Source organism: Gavialis gangeticus, unplaced genomic scaffold (assembly GCF_001723915.1).
Source record: "Gavialis gangeticus isolate Ggan-Ray unplaced genomic scaffold, GavGan_comp1, whole genome shotgun sequence".
Lineage (NCBI taxonomy): Eukaryota > Metazoa > Chordata > Crocodylia > Gavialidae > Gavialis > Gavialis gangeticus.
Window position 1 is genome coordinate 6,316,925 of NW_017729000.1, and position 24,064 is coordinate 6,340,988.

The following is a 24,064-nucleotide window of genomic DNA, read 5'->3' on the forward strand; positions in this document are numbered from 1 at the left end:
CTCCTGCATCCCTTCAATATGGAAACAACACGTCTGAGCAGGGAAAGGTGAGGCAGGAGGAAGGGACCCCATTGTTGGGATGGTCTGGTTGTGCTGAATGTGCCGCTTGAGAGGGCCTACCAGGAGTGGACTGCGGTGGTGGGTTGCCAGAAGCTGCTGTGATACATCAGTGATGTCCCACGGGGGAAGGATTCAGTCGTGTTGACTATAGCTAAGTGCAACCTACCCTGCAGCACCCACCGTGCACCCACCTCCACATTTCAGAGGTTCAGGTCCATTGCATCAGTTCACCACCTGGCCAAGAGCCTCCCGGAGTCTCCTGCGGCTGGACTCAGCTGCCATGAAGCCCAGAGCGCTCCAGAGACCCATCTTTCAATAGAGCAGGACAGGGAAGGGGTCATGTCCAGATAGCAGCTCAACAAAGGGGCAGCCAGCATGGTGCCAGGTGATGCAGGCAGCCGTTCTGCTGATTTCAGTTCCTCCGCGCATCCACGAGAAGGAAGCGTCTTCCCCGAGCATCTATTCCCGCCGGAGCCATCAGGCCCTCACCTGCACGGTCTACGGCATCCCAGCACCTGAAACGATCCAGTGGCAGTGGAGGCCGTGGATGCCTTGCCGGATGTTCTCCCGACGCAGCCTGTAAGTCCTGTTCCTATCCTGGCTTTTTGAGGAGAGGACTGGGCACCCGGGTCCCTGTCAGGTCACTCAGGAGAAGCTCCTGGGCCTGGAGCAGGCTGCCCAGGGAGGTGGTGGACTCTCCATCCTCAAAGGTTTTTAAGACCTGGCTAGACAAAGCCCTGGCTGGGATGAAGTAGTTGGGGCTGGTCCTGCTTGGAGCAGGGGGTTGCATGAGATGTGACCCCCCGAGGTCCCTTCGACCCTCGTTTTGTGTGGTTCCGACTCTGTGACCCTCAGAGCTGGGCATGTCCGACAGGGTGGGGGAGACTGTCTGCTGGACAGCGCTTTGGTACCTGGAAAGTGGTGTTGTCTACGACTTGGAGCAAGAAGGTGAAGAACCAGGGCTTCTTAAAGTCAATCAGGGTTGTTAGGCCTTCTCAAAGAAATCCTGGGTCCCGAAAAGAAATGGTGCATTCACAGGAGTTAGATACCTCCGGGCATTGGCCTACGGCCTGGCCCCACCCCAAGGCGATAATTAAAATGGGCCACAGTTAAAGTTCAACCACAAGACTGTATTTAAAAGATAATAGTGACAACAACCATGGAAGATTAACCAGTGTAAACAGACGACACAAATATACAGAGAATAACAGGAAACATAAAATCAACAGTGCTCGCTCCCATCAGCACTCTCCCCAAGACAGTGGAGCTCCTCTTCCACCACCCCCTGTTCTCCCCCAGTGAAGATTTCTGTACCTTTCCCACCGGGGACTCGGCACATCACTGGAAAAGGGATAAATTATATGTTACCCATTCCTTCAGACAAAAGGTTCAGGATGTACTTCAGGCCAAATTCGAGTATACTCCACTGTCTCGGAGTATCGTCTCCCACGGCCCAGGCTCCCTTCTCAACTCCCACTGCCTCCCGTGCATCCTGCCTCACAGCACCGGACCTTAGTCATACACAAGATTCACACCAATTTTTTTTTTTTTATTAATACATTTCGTGTTGCAGGTCAAATCAATTCCAAAACGTATCGATTTGAGCAGAACTCAATCGTTCCAAAAACCACCATATTGATGGAGCAGGCAGAACTCAATCATTCAAAATACCCCGTATGGCACTACAACCGGCGAGCGTCCTCCATCCCAGGCTCTCACCCTGAGACTTTAGAGATTCCCAAATCCATTGGCAGGCATCCTACATGCAGACCCAAGCCTGGAGGTCTTGTGATTCGGATGCCCCCACTTGATGTGAGCCAGAAATCACCAACTTGGGTATGGTATTTGCCCAATGCTCACACACCTCTTCCACCGCAGCTTGCACACCCACTCACACCCACCTCAGCTCTCTCTTGAACCGCACCACTCCTGTCCATCTCATGCACAACCAATCATGCAGTCTCACGGACTGCAGTCGATCCCACAGTGACCACTCGGGAGCATAGGTGAGCATTGCAAGCTTTCCCACCAAAGCGGTGTGATGTAACACGAGGCGCTCCTCTTAGGAAGAGCAGGTCGTGACATCGTTAAGGTCGTGTGGTCAATGATTGCAGACCCATCAGACCTTTAGTCACGGTGTGCACGTATAACGTTTACACCATTACATAGCACAATGGGAGGCAAGGCCGGGAACCAGTTGTCAACTGGGAGGCGTCAGGTCTCCTGGGTCCTCGTACTGACCAGCTCTGTGGTCTTGATCTCACTTCGCTGTCATTGCCTCATTTTCACCACCGGTCGGGTGCAAAGCTCCAGGCCAGGATTTCCCTGCCCCTTGCTAAGGCAAAAACTGACACCTGCTCCTCACCCTCTCTTGATTTAAATGCTGACAGCCTGTGATGTGCGGGACCTACAACCAGAGCAGCAGGGGCGAGGGGCTGTGCATGCTCAGGCTCTGGGGGCTAGGGGACCCTCCAGTCCTCTCTCCCAGCTCCACGGGCTGATGTAGGCTCTGGAAAGGATCCTGCTGGCCTTTTATGGCAGGAATAGGTCTCTGCAGTACAGGGCCTTCAGCATGATGAGTTGTAAAGGTGAGGGGTGTCTGGGAGGCCCTGTCTACGCTAGACTTCCCCCTGCAAAATCCCTCACTGCCCGTAGTGCTGAGGCAGGCCACCTCGGAAGAGCTGCTTGTGTAGCGGGTCCCAGGTCTTTTCGTCCCTGCGCTATCGCACCCTGCTCAAAATAGATGATGCGGCAGTCAAATGGCAGCTGGCTCCGGGGGGCTCGCTCTCTCTCTGGTCCCCACTGCGGTTCAAGGGAAAGGTTGTGTGCGGATGCATCCAGAGAGCGAAGCGGAGGCAGCAGGAGCTGGCAGAGAGGGAGAGTCACAGGGCCTGGAGGAAATGTCACGCTTGCACAACCACCCAGGCCACAAAGGCACTGCTGCCAGGGGCAAGGAAGCCAGGGCATTTCCACTAGCGCACGAGCGCTTTGTGGCCCTGTCAGGAAGCAGCGGGGCCGGTGAGTTATGAGCACTGTCTCCCAAGGCCGCGGCGTTTCTGCTTAGTGCAGCTCCAGAGGATGCAGGAGGCTTCTTCCTGACTTCCTGTTGTTTACACAGATCCTGGGGCCCGCAAAACCCCGAGCCCTCTGCCCTGCGCTCCCGGCAGATTCCCCCTCACCCTTACCCCCATGCACCCGCGGAGCAGAGTCGCTCTGCCCTGTGCCTCTTGCCCCTGATTTGCCCAAGCTGCAAAGCACCAGCCCCTTCGCAGACTGGGGATGCTCCCTGCTCACTCCCCCAGGGACACCCTCGTGCCCTGCTCCGGGGGTCTCTGACTGACCCTCCACTCCTTTCCACATTGCCCACCTGCCTTTCTTAAATGCACAGCCCTGTTAGGCTGTGCATTTGACTGCCAGGATGCCCATGAGATCTGGGTTCTGCACTCCTAGAAAATCAAAGGCTGAACAGCCTCAAGCTCCTTCCCCCACATTGGAAAGCACTGGGGCCAAGGAGATTCAGTCACTCCCTTCTCTCTTCACTGCCATCAGCATCTGTGCTGGAGACATTTCCCTTGGCCCCACAGCGGGGTTTCGGTGGACCTGGGCCACCAGGTGGGGGAGCAGAAACATATGCAATCACTCCCCGGCAGCGAGCCGGGTGGTGGCATTTCAGCCCTCTGCGCTCTGGATCCAGCTCCGGGGAATCATAATGTGGATTCAGAGCACAGCCAGAAACTGGGCTCGGCTTTTCTTTCCAGCCTCCTCCTGCTTTCGGAGGGCAGGACAAACTTGTAGCTAAAATAGTGGCCATGCTGGTCTGGTCGCTTTCCTCTCCCTGCTGCAGTGTCTCCCTCTGAACAGAAGTAATCCTCTTGCCTAGCTCAAGGGGTTTGGTAAGACCTGCCCACGTGGCAAATGCCATTGGGACGTGAAGTATTGTAACCGAGCCCAAAAAGCGTGTCTTGTCCCAGCGCAAGGAGCCCTCCGGGTCTCAAGCCCTCTGTTTGTCTCCTTCCCAGCTAACACCCTCTCTCCCTTCCCTTTCTCCCCTCCCTGCCGAATTAGCCGCAGTCGGCGACGGGCAGCAAAGCGGCATCAGCGGGACCGGATGCCCGAGTGCAAGGACTGGAAGGACGTGTCGCTGCAGGACGCTGTGAACCCCATTGAGAACATCGAGACCTGGACAGAGTTTGTGGAAGGAAGAAACAAGGTGAGGCTGTTTCTCTAGGTCCCTCCTCGTGATGCAGAGCTCTCTGGTAGTCAGGGCCGCACGCGGGCATGGATGAACCGGGTACCCAGACAGAAAGGGGGCCCCAAAATGGTAATTTTTATTATTATTATTATTATTATTATCATTATTATCACTTTCTCTGGTGAAGGTGAAGTGGGAATCATTATCTCTAGTAAAGGTGAAGTGGGGGGTGATAGGGCTGGGGCTGCCAGGAGTCTAGGTACGGTGCAGCTGGTAGTTCAGTTCAGATTAGCTCCCCGCCATCTAGCCTGCTGGACCATCCAGAGCAACTGGGGAAGGCAGAGGGCATGTCTGGGCACCCAGGGGCAGATCTTGGGGGGTTTCCACTACCGTCTTCTGTTGCCTCGTGGGTTTGCTGCCAGCCAACAACCAAGCTGTGAAGCAAAAGTCCAAGCCAGGGAGAGAGGGGGCCCAAGACACAGAGAAATGCTGGCAGGCTAGTTCCCTGCAACCTGATAAACATCTCAAGCCTGTCTCTGCCAAACCAACCTCGAGGGAAGGTTGTTCCCTGCTGCGATTACGTTCCACCTTATCCCTACCCTGGAGGCAAAACACACTCCTCTGTCCCATAAACCCCCATGCTTTTGCTCTTGGACACAGGCATCACTTCTCAGGTGCAGAATCCCAGTACATGAAGTAGAGACAATCAGCTGGGGAAAGCCAGCCCAATGCTGCAAATCAGACCTATCCCCGAAGGACAGGATGGGACTCTGACCATCCTGGGATAACAACCACTCACTTGAGACTCAGTTTGGCCTGGGGGAAAAGCCAGTAAACGGAGGTGGCGTGGAAACGCTGACACCCAGCCAGTGCTGGTGTGAATGAAAGCGTGGGAGTGCATGCATGCCCCTTGGAGCCCAAGCCATTGGCTCTCGCAGCATGCTTCCTCCCTGGAAGGGACTCCACTCCCTCTTTCTGACGTGTGACATGGCTAAGCCCGGCCAGCGCTGAATAGCTGTGTCTTTCCATCCCTCTGGTAGCCATAAGTGTCAGAAGTATGTGCGCCCCACCATGACTAACTTCCTGCTCCGGGCTGGAGTGTCAGGCACCAAACGCGCACAGAGGGATACAGGCTCAAGAACAAACAAATGCTCCTTGTTTCCTAAAGTCACTTCCTGTTTTCATACACACCTCCGAAGTCCCGTCCTGTTCCAACGCCCCGGCCAGGAATTCGTCGCTGTGCCAGAAAGGGTGACAGGCGGGAAGATGCTGCCTGCGACTCTGCTCCAGACCCTTCCCTTCAGGGTTAGTTGTTCATGGATGAAGGGCGATGTGACAAAGAGGTGTAGCAGGCGCCGGTGATGGTGGTGGCACCTGGTGCCTCTTAGCATGGCTTTCGTCTTTCCTCTTAGCAGCTAGCTCCCTTGGCTCTTCTCCTTCTCCTGCCCCTTTCCTCCTCTTTCCCATATATTCTTCCCCTCTGCCCCTCCCATGCACCTGCTCGTCAGGGGTTATTTTAATGAAATATCCCAAAGGACCTCAGACAGCGAAACCAATGGAAGCCTCCAAAGCTCTGGGAGAAGAGCACTCCGCTACTTAGGAAAGGAAGTCGTGCCCTCAGATTGTGTTTCTCCTCCGACTCCTTCTCTGGGCCTCGCCACACTGCTGAAGTGCTTGGGGTCCTTGTTCATGCTTAGCACTTAAAGCATCCAGGCTGCATAGCAGGAGCAAACTATCCTTGTTATAGGAACTTTAATTGTTTTTGCATTTTCTTGTTCTTTTGAGATATTGTATTGTCATAGCTTTCTGCACTGTCTTGTTGCTTTAACTCAAAAGCAGGAACCAGGGTTTCGTACCACAGAGCATTTCAAAGGGAAAGTGCTCAAATAACACATCACTTTGAAGTCCGTACCTCCGCGAGGTGAAGAGGGTGGAGGAAGAGCAAATTCCAGTCTTTGCTGTCGATGCTATTGTTTTTGCTGGAGACAGTTTCCTCTAATGTTGAGCGAACAGAACAGCCACAGAGCTGTTTACTTTGTGTTGGCTGTATCTTGGCAATGGGAAAAGGGAGCGGCTTTTTTTGAAATTTCTAAATGAAAGCTTGGGATTTACAGAATGCAGAAAAAATGGCCTAAAGCAGTGAGATCCACGGCATTTTCAGGCCCCTGAATTTCTCCTTATGCTAAAAATACTTTAAGCATCTGCTTACTGCCCACTGAATTCAGATAGCCAGTAAGCATGTGCTTAACTGCTTTGCTGAACAGATCTGCTTTCCTGAATGAGGGCCAAGGTGCCCTTCTGATGTGAAAGGTAACTATAAAATGTAAAAACAACCTGGTAGAGCTCCACATCTACCTGTGCCCCAGTTACAAATAAGCAGATGGGCTTTTTGTACCCAAATGGCAACCCAAGTCCCACAAACCTGTATTTGGAACCTGTAAATCTATCCAAGGTCTTTCCTTCTCACTCTTCCTCACCTCTACTAAATAGTTAGAGGGCACTGAGGACCACTGGCAGAGCCCCACACTCTCCATAGCCCTCCGGAGACTTGCCCTCATGCGCTTGCTTCAAGTTAGCACACAATCGTGTTTCTGAGGCATGATTAGGAATGGGATCCTGCTCCTTATCTAGTAGCCATGGGTGCGTACACCTGTACTAACTTTCTGGCAGTTAAGTCAACTTAACTTTTTTAAGTTGACTCAACTGTCAGACTGTACACATGTAGAATCGACTTGAATGCAGTGTAAGGTAATACATCTCCTAGGTGTCTTATCTTGAGTCTCATTAGGTAAGTCAACTTAGCTCACAAGATGGCTGTCACCATGTCAAGCAGCTGTACATGTATACACTCCGTGTGTTAATTAAATTGGCTTAGATAAGTCACCTTATTTTAAGTCTACTTAATACATGTGTATGCACCCCGTATTGGCTCTGCATTGTCAATGGGCACAGAAAGCCAAAAAAGGTATTGCCAGATGTTAGATGGGGAAGATTTGATTTCTAAATGCACAGAAGCCTGTTGAAGACCAAGGGGCCAGTTTTTACACCATCTCTCTTTTTTTCAGAGTGGAACAGCACTTTATGGCTTTTGGGGGGGTTAGGAAGAGGAATTTGCTATGTGTTTTACTGCCTATCCTGTCTTGGCCCAAGAGGAGTCTGTCTCCCCCTATCATTCATTCTGACATTTGCTTCCTTTATCAGACTGTCAGCAAACTGGTGATCCAGGAAGCCAACGTTTCCGTCATGTACAAGTGTGTTGCTTCCAACAAAGTGGGCCGAGATGAGCGGTTGATCTACTTCTATGTAACCAGTGAGTACCACAAATATGCCAGGGCAATTTCCATCCCTTCCATGGCTGTCTGTCTGTCTGAAGGCCCTCAAATAGGCCAGTCCCAGGACGTATGTGGCTTTGTAGGTCAAAATTAGCACCGTAAGCTCCACCTGGAAAGCCATCAGGCCACTCAAGTTGATCCCAGAGGACTTGGGTCATGCACTCACCATGAGAAATTCCCCTTAACATTATGCGTTGGCATCAGCTGCCAAATCAGTTCAAGGCATGACCCGATGGAGCAGCCTGAAGCAGGTCCATCTCAAGGTCCTGGCAGCAAACTCAGCCTCAAAGTAAAAAGTCACTATGTGCCAGCCAGGGTCGCTGCTGCAGGCTTTAACTCATCTGGTACTTGAAAAATGGTGCCCGTGCTGGCATCTTCAGGGACTCACAATGGTAGTGTGACTGAGAGTCCTCTCTGTTCCCCTTGCAACTTTCCTGCCTGCCTCCGAAGGAAGAGTTTGCAGCCTTGTTCTGTCGCAGCCACAAAATTGGAGCGTGCAGCTCTCAGGTGTGTCTGGTGTAAGATCTCCCCCTAGTGCTGTATGCCCCAACTGCACTGGCCCAAAGGGGTTGTGCTCCATTCCCAAGGTGCTTGGTGGGAGTGCAGGGAAGAGGTGAATCCCGGAGAGCTGTGGTTAAAGTTTGGAGACTACCAGAACTGGCTTAAGGCACAAAAAGGACAGGGAAATGCAGTATAAGAGGCCGTTATATAGGCCTGACCAGCAATCCCCCTTGCTAGATAGGCCCAAGTCTCTGTCCAGCAGAGTCTGGGATTTTTGCAGGATGCCCTGGTGGTGCGGGTTTGGAGTGCTCTTGAGTATAAACGGTTCGGGGAGTGGGGAGACTGGTCTTCATCGCTATGTGTAAAGAGCCCGTCACAGCCACATGAATAGCAACAAGGCTATGCACGCAGAGCTGTTGTTTGTGTGGGCAGGTGGGCACTTACCTTGTCTGTATACACACCTCTTCAATGTGCAAAGGGTGGGTGCAAGCACTTTTTTAGTGGAAGCAGCTTAGAAACCTGTTTTAACACTTAGGACCCTGCTACACTTTCAGATGAAAGCTGGGTAGAAACCAGTGGTAAAGTTGTTACACTCTTTCAAGAACTCACTTTATAGCTGGTTGGCCCTTTTCATAGCTGGATAGTCATTTTTATCACACGATAATTACTTTGCATGTGTGGCTGGTCTAAATTTATTGTGCAATTCATTGCGTAGTGTATGTAATGTGTAGCAGGGGCCTTAGACTTACCGCAAGGTTCAGACCTCCCAACCTCGCTGGACTTGTGACCTGGTCTTAACTTGAGCTCAGGTCTTCAGTGCATCACCTGCGACCCCTCCTAGCTGTAGTTATTTCTTGCCAAAATGTGAAAGCTGCAGCTGTGCTCTGGAAAGCTTTCTTTGTGCAGGGTGGACTCGGGGAGTTCAAAACAGTTACAGTTCTACCCTGTAAGGCCATTCAGTGACAGATGAGCCATAAATCTCAGCCACACATGCCTTGTTTTCCTGGCAGCCATTCCCGATGGATTTAAGATCGAGACTCAGCCATCGGAGGAGCCCATTGAGGGGCAAGACCTCCAGCTGAGCTGCAACGCCGACAACTACACCTATGAGAACCTGCAGTGGTACCGGCTGAACCTCTCCAAGCTACACGATGAGGAAGGCAACCCGCTGGTGCTCGACTGCAAGAACGTCCACCACTATGCCACCAAGATGCAAGGGGAGCTGCACTTCAAACCGGACTCCAACGACGCCACCCTGCTGCTCACCATTCCCAACATCTCGCTGGGTGAGGAGGGCGACTATGTTTGCGAGGTGCAGAACCGAAAGACCCGAGAGAAGCACTGCCACAAGAAATACATCTCGGTTCAGGGTGAGGAGCCAGGGTTCGGGAGGGCAGAGGGCATGCACAAAGCCTAAATGGGCCCCATGTGCTGGGGTGGTGGAAGGGAGACAAGGCAAGGGACAGGCTTTGCATAAATGTGCAGAGCAAGGGACATGGAGAGGAGCAGGAGGGGCTGGAGCGAATGGGCCGTTAGCAGCAAGGGCAAGCTTGCAGTACTGGTGTCTCCGCCAGCAGAAGCTGGGGCTCTGCCATTGCTCTATATAGCTCCCTCTGCCCCCTTCGTAGGCTTCTTTCCCACTCCCATAGGGGTCCAGGTGTTTTCAGAGCAGTAAAGCTCCTGTTTTCCTTCAACCTCCTTTTTGTTTGCATGCTGCCCCTTTAGCCCTGGAGATCCCCAGACTGAAGCAGAACCTGACAGACATCTGGGTGAACATCAGTGACTCGATAGAGATGCGTTGCAAGGTGGACGGCAATCACATTCCTGCCATCAGCTGGTACAAGGATGAGAAGCTGGTGGAAGAGGTCTCAGGTACATCTGGCTTGCAGGGGTGGAGCAGAAGGTGGGGGGGTCTGCCTCTACAGGACTGCCAGGCATATCTGCTATCATAGGTAGATGTGGTCTAGACTCTAGGCCCCTGTGCTGCACAGCAGGTCTGGAACAGGGTTGGATGTTAGGTTCCACCATGATTTGACTGTGTCCTCACTGGCCAAGCACATGACACCAGGACCTGACTTGAGCATAGGTGCATTTGTACTGTGCCTGTGCACAGCTGGGAAGCTAAGCTCGGTCCAGGTCTCTTCACCCCAGGGTCTTCTCATGTGAGGTGTCAAACCACACCAGGGACTAGTAGCATTAGCTATTGTCTGCACTCCATCAACTTCTATTCAAACTAGAGCACAGCGCTTACAAGGCACCCAGCTTTGATTTGGAAACATTCAGAGATGGGGACTCCACTGCAGCCCTGGGCAAGAGGCCCCACTTGCAAATGACCCTCCCTATATAAAGCGTATGTCTTACGTTGAGTCTGAGTCTATCTAGTGTGAGGCTCTCGTCCTTCCTGGGCCTGCCCCAGCCAGCACTGATACCCGCAGCCCTCTGCACCTTTCAGGCATTGACCTGGCAGATTCCAACCAGAGGCTGAGCATTCAGAGGGTGCGAGAAGAGGATGCTGGCCTCTACCTGTGCAGTGTCTGCAACGCCAAGGGCTGTGTGAACTCCTCGGCCAGCGTCTCTGTGGAAGGTACCGTCAGCTCCCCCAGCCATTAGATGCATGGGGAACAGTCTCTTGAGGCTTAGGGTGGGGGTGCAGACAAGGGCCCCTACTGCTTCCACGGGCTTCGAGGGAGCTGGTGCAGTGGGGATCAAAGGCACCTTGGTCTTGCTGTAGGTAAGACATCATGAGGAGAGGGAGCGAGCATGCAACTGAGCCGCTGAGCTGTATTCTCCACAGACATGCAGACGTGGCTCACTCACAAGGTGTTGGACCATGCTGAGGGCTCTCTGATGGGAGGCAGGGCTCTCACAGCAGCACCTGTGCTTAGCTCAGTGTGAGGGGAATGCACTGTCTCATCTCCTCTGACCCCTGCCTCCTCCTATGTCCCGGGGCACATGGCAAGGGTGGGCCAGGCTGGGGCGGAGAGTGGTGAATGAGCATCTTTCTGATCCCACCGTTGTCCCCCACCTCCCACAGGCTCCGATGACAAGACCAACGTGGAGATTGTCATCCTCATTGGCACGGGGGTCATCGCCGTCTTCTTCTGGATCCTCCTCATTCTCATCTTCTGTAATATCAGAAGGGTGCGTTGTGGGGAGAGAGGTGGAGGAGGGCAGGTAGGAGTGGGAGAGAAGAGCTCAAAAGCCTCTTGCATGTCCTGGAGGGAGGGCACAGCAGCTGAAGTGACCTTTCCAGCAGCACCTGCAGGCACCTTATTCTCACATCACTGACAGGATGTGCACTGTATGATTCCCTGGGCTGCCTTGTTTCCAGGTACAGTGGCCACAAGGCTGGGGAGAAGTATGGGTAGCCTTGGCATTGGACTAAGCGCACAGAGCAAAGGATCTGAGGGGAAGTAGGAGATCCCCTTCGAGCAGACCTGAGGGTCAGGTGTTAGGGCACCGTACAGCCGGGGAGGAGGGTGCCTTCCCACTGGAAATGAGACTGACTCCCTGTCTGACTCCTGCAGCCCGCCCATGCCGATATCAAGACCGGCTACCTGTCCATCATCATGGACCCCGGCGCAGTGCCCCTGGAGGAGCAGTGCGAATACCTGCCTTACGACTCCAGCAAGTGGGAGTTCCCCCGGGAGCGACTCCGCTTAGGTGAGGGGCAGCCAGGCACTGCAAGCTCTGGGCTGTGCCTGAGGGTTGATCTGTCCTTCTGTGTGCCCTGCCTCCTGCCAGTATCGGGTCCCCAGCTTCTGGCCCCAGTGCAGGATACACTTGGCCACCACCCTTGGGCACGCTGTAGGCTTCTGGATTTCACTGCCTTGTTCCTCCAGGGCTTCTGTATACCTGGGTTTTAGCCATGGCCGAGTCCCCAGGCTCCACTCACTCTAGGGCCCTGCTCTCCTTGCTCCCTGTGAAGCAAAGGTGCCAGAAGCCTGGGGGCTTCCAGGTAGTCCAAGGCTCCTTTGCTGAGGGAGCATGCTGGAGTAGATGCCCCCCGCCACCCCAACACATGCACCCCCTGTCCCCACTTCCACTCCCTGCGCAGCCTCCGGAGGGTTGAGAGGGCTGCGTGTGGGAATGCCAGGGCTGGAATAGCACCATCCGCCCTCGCCGTTCTGCTCCAAGGTGTTGCACTCACCTTTCCCACAAACTCCGCTCGGGGGCAACAAATGGTGCCTCACCTCAGCAAGCGACTTCCTTCCTGTGCTTTGTCAGCACTGGGTCTGTCTCCGCTCCCCCATTCATCCTTTCATGATGGCCCCCGGAGAGGCAGCGACCTGGGCAGTGCAAATGCTCTACTCCTTCCTCTTCCTTTTTCATCCCTTTTCTCTTCCTCCCACTTTCCTGTTTTGTTTTTGTCCCGTTCTCCTGGCGTGGCCCCAGGCGAGCCACCTGTTCTCCTGTCACCAGGAGAGGCGTGCTACCTTCCCTCTGTCCTTCTCTTCCTGGCAGGTAAAGTCCTCGGCCATGGTGCCTTCGGGAAGGTGGTGGAAGCCTCCGCGTTCGGGATTCATAAGAGTAACAGCTGTGAGACTGTGGCAGTCAAAATGCTGAAAGGTATGGAGCCAAGGAGGCAAGAAGGATGGCTGGGGCAGACAGCAGGGGAGGAGCTGGCTGCTTGGCTAATACCTGTGTCTTACAGAAACCACTTTCAGTGATTTAGATGAATCCCTTGTCACCTCTCCAGTGCTCACGTGGTGAAAGCCCCTAGGTCTATGCAGCCCTTGGCAGAGGATGGGGGGTGCATGGGGCCGTAAAGGGAACATGCTTCCTTCAATTTCTAGGTCTCTGGGCTTTCAGCCCCTTGCTCCCATTGGCCTCTGCTAGAAGGCATCCTGTCCTCATGCGGGGGCACTGGAAAAGCTGCAGAGGAGGGAGGGCCAGCTTTACAAGGTATGCAGAAAGCTACCCTGAGGGACTGGATCAGACTCCCACTACAGTCCCGCTGGTCCTGCCCTGGTGGGGGTCCAGCTGAGGCACAGCCGAGAGTTTAGGGGTGCTGACCATTTACCTCCTTGCACAGGGCTTGCTGCTGCCACAGTGCAAGTTCCCCAAACGCTGACCATTGCTGCAGTGGCAGGAGCAGTGGTGGGGGCAATACGGGCTCCCTTAAACGGGCACCTGGCACTGGTGCCTTGCTTACTACCCTGAGTTATGCTGCTGGAATTAGGCAGCTCAGGTGCTTGTGCCAACCCAATTAGACGCCTCCTTGTACCATTAGGTCTTGTCTAGGCTGGCCCGGCAGCACGCAGGAGCCCTCCACACCTGCTGCCCCCCAAAAGGCCAGTAATGTTGCCACCTGCCTGCAGTGGTGTCATTCAGCTCTGCTGTGGCAGGCATCTACCAAGCTGGCCACATTGCTCCCGTTTCAGGAGGTAGCATGTGCAGAGCAGGCACCAAGCACTCGGTGTACAGTGCTCTGTGTTCCAGCAGTGTAGCCGTACGCCCTGGGATATCCAGCTTCCAGTTTAAGTTCCTGAGGGCTGCAAGGAAATGCTCCTTCCCTGCTCTGCTTTAGGGACTTGGATGGCCTTACTGACTCTCAGAGGAGAGAGAGAGACAGTCCTGAGCTCCACATTTGGCCTGTGACTGACAAGGAAGCTGCTTTTCATAGAATCATAGAAAATAAGGCTGAGAGGGAACTCAAGCGGCCATCTAATCCAGCCCTTGCTCAGAGCAGGATTGTGTCTAAGCCATCCCAGACAAATGGTTGTCCAAGTTGCGCTTAAACCTGCTGGTAATGGAGATTCCATGGCCGCTCTAGCTATTCTAATCCTTGCTTTCAAAGCGGATGGCATTTTGTGTTTAAAGACCGGATGCAGAGCTGGGGGAAGTAGGTTGCAAGTCTGTTGAAAGCAGGAGAGCTTGACGTGCCCTGCACCGGTCAGACACAGGCCCTGTCTTGGCATGCTGCTGATTTGAGGTCTCCAGCCTGTGACCACATTTTCCAACAGGCCCCTGCAGCATCACCCTCCTGTCCTGGATGCTTAAAAACACCCCACATTATTTGAGCACACTGGGCAGCACATATATGTGCAACCCCTAAGGCAAAGGGCCCTGCACACACAGATAGGCATTAGCATGTGGAAAACATTGATCTCAGTGCCTATTTACATATGAGGGTGCACACACAAAGTCTGTGGGAGTAATTACAGAGGCCTGTTTGAAAGCAAGACCATGCGAACATTGATTGCAATTCCCTGCCAGGCACTAACATTAGCTCTCTTCCAGCATGTCACATTCTCTTTGGAAAGGCCCTTCCCTGCTCTGCTCAAAGCAGGGAGAATCTCTGTGGCCAAACCGCTCTGACTAGCAAGCCTTAGATCTGCTTAAAAGAGGAGGAAGAAGCAGAAAATGCTCACAAAAAAGAGATGCATCTCAGTGCATGGAGCAACAACACAACACCCAGAGCATAAATAACTATTGAAGAGCAATCACTGCTGCCGCTTGCATTCTCTAGAGGAAAACTCTAGGAACAAAGAGTTACTCAAACAATGTGGTTAATACAGGAAATGAATTAAAGAATAAACTTCTGGGTCTGAACCAAGTCAGAGACTCTAACCCCAGTGTAGCTGTCTACAGCCGGGCTCTGAAAAACCCAAATTCATTTTGTTTCTGGTTTTCCTTCAAAAGGTTTTATGGCTTCTTATCTCAGTCCAAGAAGTCACCGGGCCACGTTAGAAATGCGTGGACACATGTATGCAGACCTGACTTGGTAATTTGTCCCTCTACCAAGTGGATTCAAACACTTCCAGCTACCATTAGCAACAGTTTGTTGGTGCAGGTTGCATTACCTTTGGCTGCAGTTTTCAACAGCAGTAGGCTGACCTACCATAACTTAGACTAGCGATACAGCTGGGCGGGGTGGAGGAGTCTACCGGTCATATTTTTATAAGACAAGGTAGTAAGACCTCGTCTACACTGGTGCTACTGCCTTGCTAACAGGAACCATGTTTGACACAATTATGATCTGGGCCGACGTAGTTTTGAGTTTACAGGGGATAGGGCCTTAGGGAAAACAAGTATGAAGGAAGGCACTTTAATCCAAGAGGATCCATAATCTGGTGTGTATTTTTCCAGAGGGAGCTACTGCAAGTGAGCACAAGGCACTGATGTCCGAGCTGAAGATCCTCATTCACATTGGAAACCACCTCAATGTTGTTAACCTGCTGGGCGCCTGCACTAAACCCAATGGTAAATATCCACCGTCCCTGGGACAGCTGGCTGGGAAGTGAGTCCAGAGTTCTTCCGCCTCACGCAGTGCATCATTTCCCCTGTGAGTGCGACAGCAGAGGAGCGTGAGTGTTGGGAAGCATCGGTACACATCTGGGAGCGCATGTGATGACGTGTCTGCTGAGCAGAATGGAATTACACGTGGAGGAAGTCAGGGCAGATTTAGCTCTCCGTCCAGGAAACTGCTGACACCTTTGTTTCTTCTCTCGAGGCCCCCTCATGGTGATTGTGGAGTTTTGCAAATATGGAAACCTCTCCAACTACCTGCGGACCAAACGAGAAGGATTCAGTCCTTACAGGGTACGTAGCCTATCTTACCTTGCAGCGTGTTGGCAGACCTTTCCCCATGGTTAGGGAAGGAAGAAGCGTGCAGATAGCTTGGAGCAAGCCTGAGCCTGACAGTCAGAGGCAATGAAGCCTCACGGGTAGGCATGTGCCGGTTCCATGTGATGGTGCTGCTGGATGGGTGAATGCAGAGTGTGCATCACTTGCTGCCCAAAGGAGGATTGGTGCATCCAGGCCAGGGTGGGGTCCCTCTGGCAGACCAGAGCTGGGAAGCGTAAGGTACAAAACGTGGTGACAAAATCTCTGCTGTGCGTCTTACACTGAGCTGTTTGCTTCACAGGAGAAATCACCCAGACAGCGCATCCAGGTCCAGTCCATTGTCGAGGCCGTGAGAGCAGACAGGAGGAGTCGCTCGGGTACCAGCGACAGTGCAATCTTCAGCAGGCTTCTGATAAACAAGAGCCAGACAGCACAGCCAATACAGGAAAGTGAGTAATCAGCCCTGGCCTTCACTATTTGCTGCCTGTTTCATCCCATTAAATTAGCGCCAGGTTTAATTACCACCGAATCATTAGGGTATCTGTCAAGGTGCAGCAAGGAGCCCTGACTAACAGGGACAGGAGAGTCCAGGGATGTTGGTCTGATTGCTTTCCTTGCCTTAGCTGGAATCCTGTGGCCTCTTGTGATAGCGTGTGCTCTGAGGTTACCAAGCCCAGTATGCTGTGATTAGTGCTGTCTCTGAACAAGCTTAGCAACTTGTTTAAGATGCAGAATAATCATTAGCTCGTACTAACAAAGAGCTTCCCACCTGGAGCTCTCAAAAGCTTCACAGCATCTTCCCCAGTCTGCGAATGGGGAAACTGAGAAAGAGGAAGATGAGAATGTCCCTCCTGGGGGCAGAGAGCAGAGCTGGGAACAGAGCCCAGATCTCCTGACCAGATGCTTTGTTCAGGTTCCTGACTGGAGTGACCAGGTCACATGGGGGACCAGTGACTTCCTTGTGGTTACACAGTAAGCTCCTGTCCCCATGTGATGCTGGCCCATGCATCTTCCTCCTCCTCATGTGAGCAAAGATACAGAGAAGTTCCAGAAAAAGAGATGGTGCCCACTCCTTCCTCCCTTTAACTGTTCGTGGTCATGTGTTCTTGGTAGTTTGTTGTACCCATCTTTCCTCTTTATTAATAAACCCAGATTGTGCATTCTTTGAGCCAGCAGCAGCTTTTTATGCATGAATAGTATCTAGTGCAATGGGGCCCTAATCTGCCAGGACCCCAGCTCCTACTCAGTACTCACAAGCAACTGTAGTAATCAGTGGTTCCTCTGAAAGCATCCTCTCCCCCAAGCTCTGTGGATTGGCACAGGCTCTGTCAATCCTGATTGAAAAGCATCAGCTGCAGGAGGCTTCTTCCTTGACTTGAACAGCTTTTCTTAGTGAAGTGGTCGCAGGGAAAACCCTAGACGTGTGGTTCTCATCATTTTTAGATTCAAAGCTCTCTTGAGTAAACTCGGGCACTCCTTAGGAGTCTCAAAAAATACCAGCTCTTAGTTTTCACTCATTTTTTGGCTACAGAAAAATAGTAGAGTAATTCTTCTGTTGCAAAGAAGTCAGAAAAATCCCAACAGGGCAGAACGTTTTTAACACTCTGGATTCCTATTTGAAGTCTCTGAGCTTATCTTGTGAATTATGTTTGCACACCTAACTGTGCTACCACTGCATGGCACCCTACAGCACTCCTGAAAGGATCTTGAGGCACCCCAGTTGTTCTAGACTATAGCTGGTTCTCTTAAGAAATAGGCTCCATTAAACATCCTGGTAGTTTGCTGAGGTACTGAGCTCATCCAGCAGTTCTGGAGGCAAGCTGGGGTGGAAGGTGAAGTCTATCAGCCAGGGAAGATAATGATTTTTTTCTTTCATTTCTGGGACAGTGGATGATTTGTGGCAAAGTCCTTTAACTATGGAAGACCTGATCTGCTACAGCTTCCAGGTGGCACGGGGCATGGAGTTCCTAGCATCCAGAAAGGTGAGCTTGCCTTATGTATCCTGATTCTGTTTTATATCTCTCTGTCTTGATAGGTCTTTCACGATATCCATATAATAGAAATGAAGGGGGGGCGGTGTGAGTGTGTGTGTACACATCTCTGTGTCTGCTCTCCATCTCTAAAATGGCAATGGCATTTCTCTGTCTGTATTGATATAGCCTCACAAAACCATCGCACTGGAAGGAACTATTACCATTGCCATTTTATAGATGGGAAGCTTGCACTGGGAGAAATGAAAGGACTTGCCCTGACCTCATGGGAAATCTGTGGCCAAGCTGGGAAGACAGCTGAGTTCCTGAGCCCTGCCCTGTCCCTTAATCATACAACCAATCTTCTTTTGGATTTTTATCTTTCCCCTACTGCCAAAAACCCCCAAACCAGAATGCTGTGGTTTCCAGAAGGGGGGGGAAGCAGGAGTCATTTGATTCTGCCCTGGGTTTCATATTTGTTCTGATTCTGCCTCAAGTGGCCTAAGCATGATGCATGGTCATTTGCTCCTGGGAGGTCTGCTTCTTCCTTGTGAGCTCCCTGGAGTCGACCGCAGGTGTCCAGAGGTGAAAGAGTTTCTAGGGGCTGCTTTCATGGCTACAAGCGAAGTGAGGGGGAGATGCAGTAGTTTCTCCACCTCCCTTGGCTGATCCTGCCCAAACTCCACTCATTCTGATCTTGCCCCTCTCTTCCTATCCTCCCCTAGTGCATCCACAGAGATCTAGCAGCGCGCAACATCTTGCTGTCAGAGAACAACGTGGTGAAGATCTGCGACTTTGGTCTAGCCCGGGACATCTACAAAGACCCCGACTATGTCAGGAAAGGCAGCGTGAGTAGAGGGTCTCAGCTTATTCACATCTGGATTGGGCCTGGGGCTATCCTGTGGGTGGTAAATACAAAGGAGGAACAGAAAGGAGAAAACTTAAGTGATCTGTCCCTCAGTGGGAACATGATACTTAGAGATTGATATATTTACAGCTAACACCACAGAACAGGGATGTAACGTTCTGATGCACGGATGTTCCTTCTCCCTTAGCTGACATCCATCCTTATCCCTTCTGCCCATGAAATCGCCTGGGGTGGGGAAGCTGTTCTGGGTCTCCTTTCTCACGCTGGTACCCATAGCTCTGTTCCAGGTTGCAAGGATGACCCTATTCCTACGGCATGTCTCTGTCCCACAGGCTCGCCTTCCCTTGAAGTGGATGGCTCCGGAAAGCATCTTTGACAAGGTCTACACCACCCAGAGTGACGTCTGGTCCTTTGGAGTCCTGCTCTGGGAGATCTTTTCTCTAGGTCAGTGCTGAGATGGGGGGGGGTACCACGCACTTCCGAGGGAGATCTTCTGCAGAGCAGGCTTGGCAGGCAGGCCATACAGGACAGGCGGCCTTTTCAGCAGTACATCTGAAGGAGTGGTGGGAAAAGAAAAACTGCACCTTCCAGTGTGAGACAGAGTGTGAAAGAAGAGGATGGAGAGGGAAGCAGCATCACACCTGCCTCTCCTGGGGTGTTGGGAGGTGGGGTTGGGTGAGGACAAGATGCAGGTGTCCTGCAGATTTCATTTCCCCTATTCCTTATCATCTCTGAATTTTCCTCTCTAGGTGCCTCCCCTTACCCTGGAGTCCAGATCAATGAGGAGTTCTGCCAGAGACTCAAGGATGGTACCAGGATGAGAGCTCCTGAATACGCCACGGCAGAAATGTGAGTGGGACGCTTCTGACTCAAACCACAGAGCCAAGAAGGCTGAGGGAAGGTCACCCATGCTGGATAGATGCCCTTTCTCTTTCAAACAATGTATTTGCAACTCTTTAGCCTGTGCCCCAGAAAGCATTGTCTCCAGGGAAGAGGCTGAAGACAAATAAACCTAAAAGGATGCCTGAGTCAAAGCTGCTTAGGACAGCTTGACTTCAGGCTTCCTTCCATCCATGGTAGCCAAACCGGGATGGTGTTGTAGAAAGCTAGGTATTCACCTGAGGGAGATCATTCGCTCCATCACTGGGCTGTCTCCACCTGTCTAAGCAGCCCTTGCATTCAGCTGAGGACTGCAGGCTGCCTGAGAAGGGTGAGTTTTATGAAAAGTGAGCACTGTTTCCTCTTGGCAGTTACCGCATCATGTTGAGCTGCTGGAATGGGGACCCCAAGGAGAGACCCACGTTCTCAGACCTGGTGGAGATCTTGGGGGATCTTCTACAGGAGAACGTCCAGCAGGTGAGGCTCTTACAAACCATCACAGGTTCCTTCCAGCAGCCCTTTCTTCCTTGCACTACTAGTTATCCACCTCTCACCTACAACCTCCTCTGACACCATGCATGTGTGTGTTTGTGTGTGCATGCATGTGCATGTGTGGACAGATGAACAGATGGTAAATCTGCATAGCAACATGGGAAATACACAGAGGGACACGTGCTGAGGTTCAGACTCACACAGTTGTTATCTGTATCGCTCTGTGACATGCACGTTTCACTGTAGTCCCCAGCACACCATTGCTAGCTAGCTTGCTGGGAGTATAGCCAACTGCTTGTTCTTTCTCAGTTGCCTCCACGTTATGGAGTTTCTAAGCTGCCTTTACCTCCTGGCAAGACCCTGCCTCTACCAGGCACCAATAACGAATACCAGGCATTAGCAAGGCTTTTTGAAACGGTATCTCCAAATTTGAATGTCATGGGCACGCAGACCAGCCAATTATCCTATTAACCATTAACGGTGACATACAGATGTATCTACACATGCTCCTAATTACTGCCATGCAGTAGTTAATCAGATCTGATTTGCCATGCAGTGAACGTGCAGCTCTGGTTTGTAGTTTCCTTGTTCATGCTTCAAAATTAACCCTTTTGCTGCTGTGCCCCAGGGCAAATTCATCCCAGGTGCAGCTGCAGGCCTTCCAAATGCTGATGTCCCATTAGTGTATCACAAAGGGGTACATCAGGCATAACACACTGCAGGTGCTGGCCAGAAATCCACACAGTACAGTGGCACATCCGATGCACAAGACATCCCCAGTATGGGCGGGGGGTTGGTTTCTGTGCACTGTACGTAGTGTCCATTGTGGCCTGCAGGCTGCAAAGGGGCTAACAGCGAACCCTGGGGTAAATGTCAGTAGAATAAGTGCTGCACCTGCTTTCTACCAACATCCCCACAAGAGGGAAGCTGAGGAGCTGCATCCTTTCCAAGATAGGGGATTAGCTACTTTCTTTCTCCTTGCCGTTCCTCCAATGCATGCACATCCGCACATACTCACAGCCCCCGTAACACACCCAGCCTCCTCCCTCACTGTGCTCAAGGGAGATGGTTTTGGCCTGCCCACTCCTGGTGTTTTCCACGCACCTCCTCAGCTGTGTTCCCTCCCACCAGGAAGGGAAGGATTACATCCCGCTGAACGACTCCCAGAGCTCGGAGGATGACGGCTTCTCCCAGGTGCCTTCCTCTGCCCAGCAGAACTCTGATGAAGAGGAGTTTGACATGAGGATACGCTGCCACAGTTTAGCAGCAAGGTGAGTCCCTGGTGCCTCCTGGGAAGCATCTTGATGGAAGAAAGAACCCTGCCAGGAGCTGATCCCGCAATGATGCCCTTTGGAAAATCTCCGTAGAGCTAAGCTTTGGGGATGCGCTTTAAGCAGATCTGAGTCCGGTGCTGGGAGGCAAAGCTTCCTCATTGTGTTCCTGGTGACCAGTGAGAGGCCTCATGCCTGAGCAGATCATCTGCATCGACCTCCCACCACCAGCAATGCACTCCAGACCCTGGATTCCTATGCCAGGGAACTACCTGTCTAGTTTGTCGCTGCCAATCCATCAGGTGCCTTCTTTTGTCCACTTTTAAGTGACTCAAGAGATGGGTCCTGTGCCTCAACCCTTGGGAGGCTGTTCCATGATTGGAGGGCAGGGCTTGGACAGTATTGATGCATGGAAAATTTCCTCTGTTATCCACTGTCTCTTACCACAGACCCACAGTATCTCTGGTGGCTAAGCTCTAGGACATGGCTAAGGAGCTGAATAGCCAAGATGCATAGGATGACAGAAAGGTTTTAGTGACTGGAGTGCCTGCCTGGGTGCTTCCCTCCCTGGTGGGTGCTTCTCCATCACCAGAGGAGCGGTGCCTCAGGCCTCCATACAAAAAACTACAACTCTCGGTTCCAAAATGATACCCATTATTAGACCAACTGGGAAATTGCAAGAAAAGTGTCCTGCTGATTTCCCAGTTTTGGTCTAATAAAAGGTATCATTTTGGACCCAAGAGTTCTAGGTTTGTGTATGTCTTCTTGTCTCAGACGAACACAGCTACCAAGTCCACCCCAGGCCTCCATGCCACTGTGTTAAAAGAAGAAGGTTAGCACACAGGTGTCTAGAAACTGCCAGAGCCCCCTGAATGCCTGTGAGAGTTGCTTGCTCACCAAGATAAGCTCTTTGAGGGGAGCCCAAGACAGGTGACCTTTCGCAGAGCATGAATCTAGAGAGTGGTGTATTCGTTTTCTCATGTGCTGCCTGTTTCTGTTGACAGATACTACAACTGCGTGTCATTCCCCGGCTGTCTGACTGGGGGGAATCAGATAAGGTGTCCGTCCAGAATAAAGACATTTGAGGAGTTCCCCATGATGCACACCATGTATAAAGCACACCCGGTGAGTGCAGCCTGGGGTACAAGGGCAGGTGAGGGAAGTGCATTACTTTCTGGCCCATTCACTGTGAGATAGACAGAGGGAGAGTCGTTACCCATATGCGGTCTGTCTGTTCATCTCTGTACTACCCGGTCCAGCCCTGTGCATGTTTGTCACCGTCATGTGCAGCATTTCTGTAGAGCCATCGCTGGCCTGTCTGAGTGTTGACTAGATAGCTTAGAAATTACATTAACCTCCATTTTCCCACAGTTTCAAAAATTAATTCCCCAGCTACTGAGGGGCCTTGTCAGAAAAATGCCGGGTACCACGCTGTTTGCTGGGACAGGTCGTACCTTCAGCGAAAGGAAGCGGATGTTCAAAACCAGTCGCCTAAAGTACACACACAAACCCTGCATTTGAAAATGTGACTTCCAGAGGCTGCTTCTGAAAGCTGAGGCCCACTGAAACCACAGCATCCCCTGGCAAAAACGTCTCCCACCTCCCTCAGCGCTGCCACCTCTCTAGCAGATAGCTCTGGTGTGTGCTTTCATGAATGATGCTTTCCACCCCACGATGCCAGCAGGAGTGGAAGGACCACTTGGTAGGGCTGGTACTGATAATGCTCCCTTGCTTCCACCCAGGACAATCAAACGGACAGTGGGATGGTTCTGGCCTCTGAGGAGTTTGAGAGGATAGAAAACCGACACAGAAAAGAAGGTGGATGCAGGTATCTCCTACTCGGACCCCCTTGGATGAGTTCTGCTGCTTTAGGACTCCTGCTACTGAAGGCAGGGAGCAGTGCATCTCTTGGTTGCCTCCCCATAGACTTGCTCCTAGCAGCTGAATTCCTGGAGCCCTTTGCCAGGAGAGGCCTGAGTGGGCACATTACTTTTGCAGGAGCAAAAGGAATAAGCATTAGAAAGTGGTAAAATCCTATACCACCTGTTGCTATTCCAGGGCCAGGCCCTTTCTGTATCCTTTCTCATTCTATATTATGGCTAATTTCCAATATCCAGAAGTTGAGACTGAGACCACATCCACTTCTCACCTTCCCAGAATATCCCTCCTCTCTCCAGAGACAAAGGCCAGTACCCTGTGTTAGAGGGTGGAGGACAGGTCTGCCCCATGCAGGTAGACAACCTGACTGGCACGGCCTCCAGCTTGCCCTGCCCATATGCTCCCCACCCACACTCTCTAAACTGGGAAATGTTCCAATAAACACTCTCCAGGATCCAAAGAGTGAGGTCATGAGAGCAGCTGCAGAGGGTCACCCCAGAACAACAGCACAATGCACTTCTGGGTTCAGAGCATGTGTGCAGGGTGTGTCAGGAATGGTCCCGCTGGGACATGCTGCCACTGGGGCAGGAGGGGGCAGAGAGGCCTTGCATGAGCTACGCACAAGTTTGCTCTGGGGAAACCCAGCCCCTGAGTCTGCAACTGTCTACCCTCCTCCGTCACCTTGGACTCAGCATCCTTGCCTTGGCTTTTACACCCTTGGGCATTTAGCCCCAGCCTGTCCTCCAGGCATGCTAACACATCAGCCTGCTCTCAGGGACACACCAGCTTTGATCATTGCCTGTTCACTCATCCCTCAAGCATCAGCACATTTCCTTCCAGGCCACAACTGCACTGGGGAAGATCTCCTGCCAGACTTCCCAGAGGCACTCCTCTTCCTAAATCTATCCTTGAAGCCTTTCTCTGCCACCTGCTGCCCAGTGGCCTTAGACAGGGGGGAGCTGAGGTTTCTGTTTTCCTGCGAAACTTTGTGTTGTGCCTTTGTCTTCCCCCTCTTCCCACCTGTCTGTCCATCTCAGCCACCGATTGCATCC

General features: G+C 52.1%; 1 protein-coding gene across 1 annotated transcript in view; it reads left to right on the forward strand.

The window, feature by feature from the left end:
* Positions 1–24,064, forward strand: part of FLT4 (fms related tyrosine kinase 4) — a 57,848-nt gene that overhangs the window by 29,503 nt on the left and 4,281 nt on the right. The window contains exons 10-29 of the mRNA XM_019505965.1: positions 477–639; positions 4,126–4,270; positions 7,454–7,562; positions 9,096–9,455; positions 9,811–9,957; positions 10,538–10,669; positions 11,120–11,226; positions 11,613–11,748; positions 12,550–12,654; positions 15,178–15,291; positions 15,542–15,630; positions 15,956–16,103; positions 17,542–17,636; positions 18,350–18,472; positions 18,825–18,936; positions 19,242–19,341; positions 19,743–19,848; positions 20,995–21,134; positions 22,139–22,259; positions 22,877–22,962. Coding sequence (XP_019361510.1) covers positions 477–639; positions 4,126–4,270; positions 7,454–7,562; positions 9,096–9,455; positions 9,811–9,957; positions 10,538–10,669; positions 11,120–11,226; positions 11,613–11,748; positions 12,550–12,654; positions 15,178–15,291; positions 15,542–15,630; positions 15,956–16,103; positions 17,542–17,636; positions 18,350–18,472; positions 18,825–18,936; positions 19,242–19,341; positions 19,743–19,848; positions 20,995–21,134; positions 22,139–22,259; positions 22,877–22,962 — 2,638 coding nt within the window. The remainder of the gene's footprint in view (positions 1–476; positions 640–4,125; positions 4,271–7,453; positions 7,563–9,095; positions 9,456–9,810; positions 9,958–10,537; positions 10,670–11,119; positions 11,227–11,612; positions 11,749–12,549; positions 12,655–15,177; positions 15,292–15,541; positions 15,631–15,955; positions 16,104–17,541; positions 17,637–18,349; positions 18,473–18,824; positions 18,937–19,241; positions 19,342–19,742; positions 19,849–20,994; positions 21,135–22,138; positions 22,260–22,876; positions 22,963–24,064) is intronic.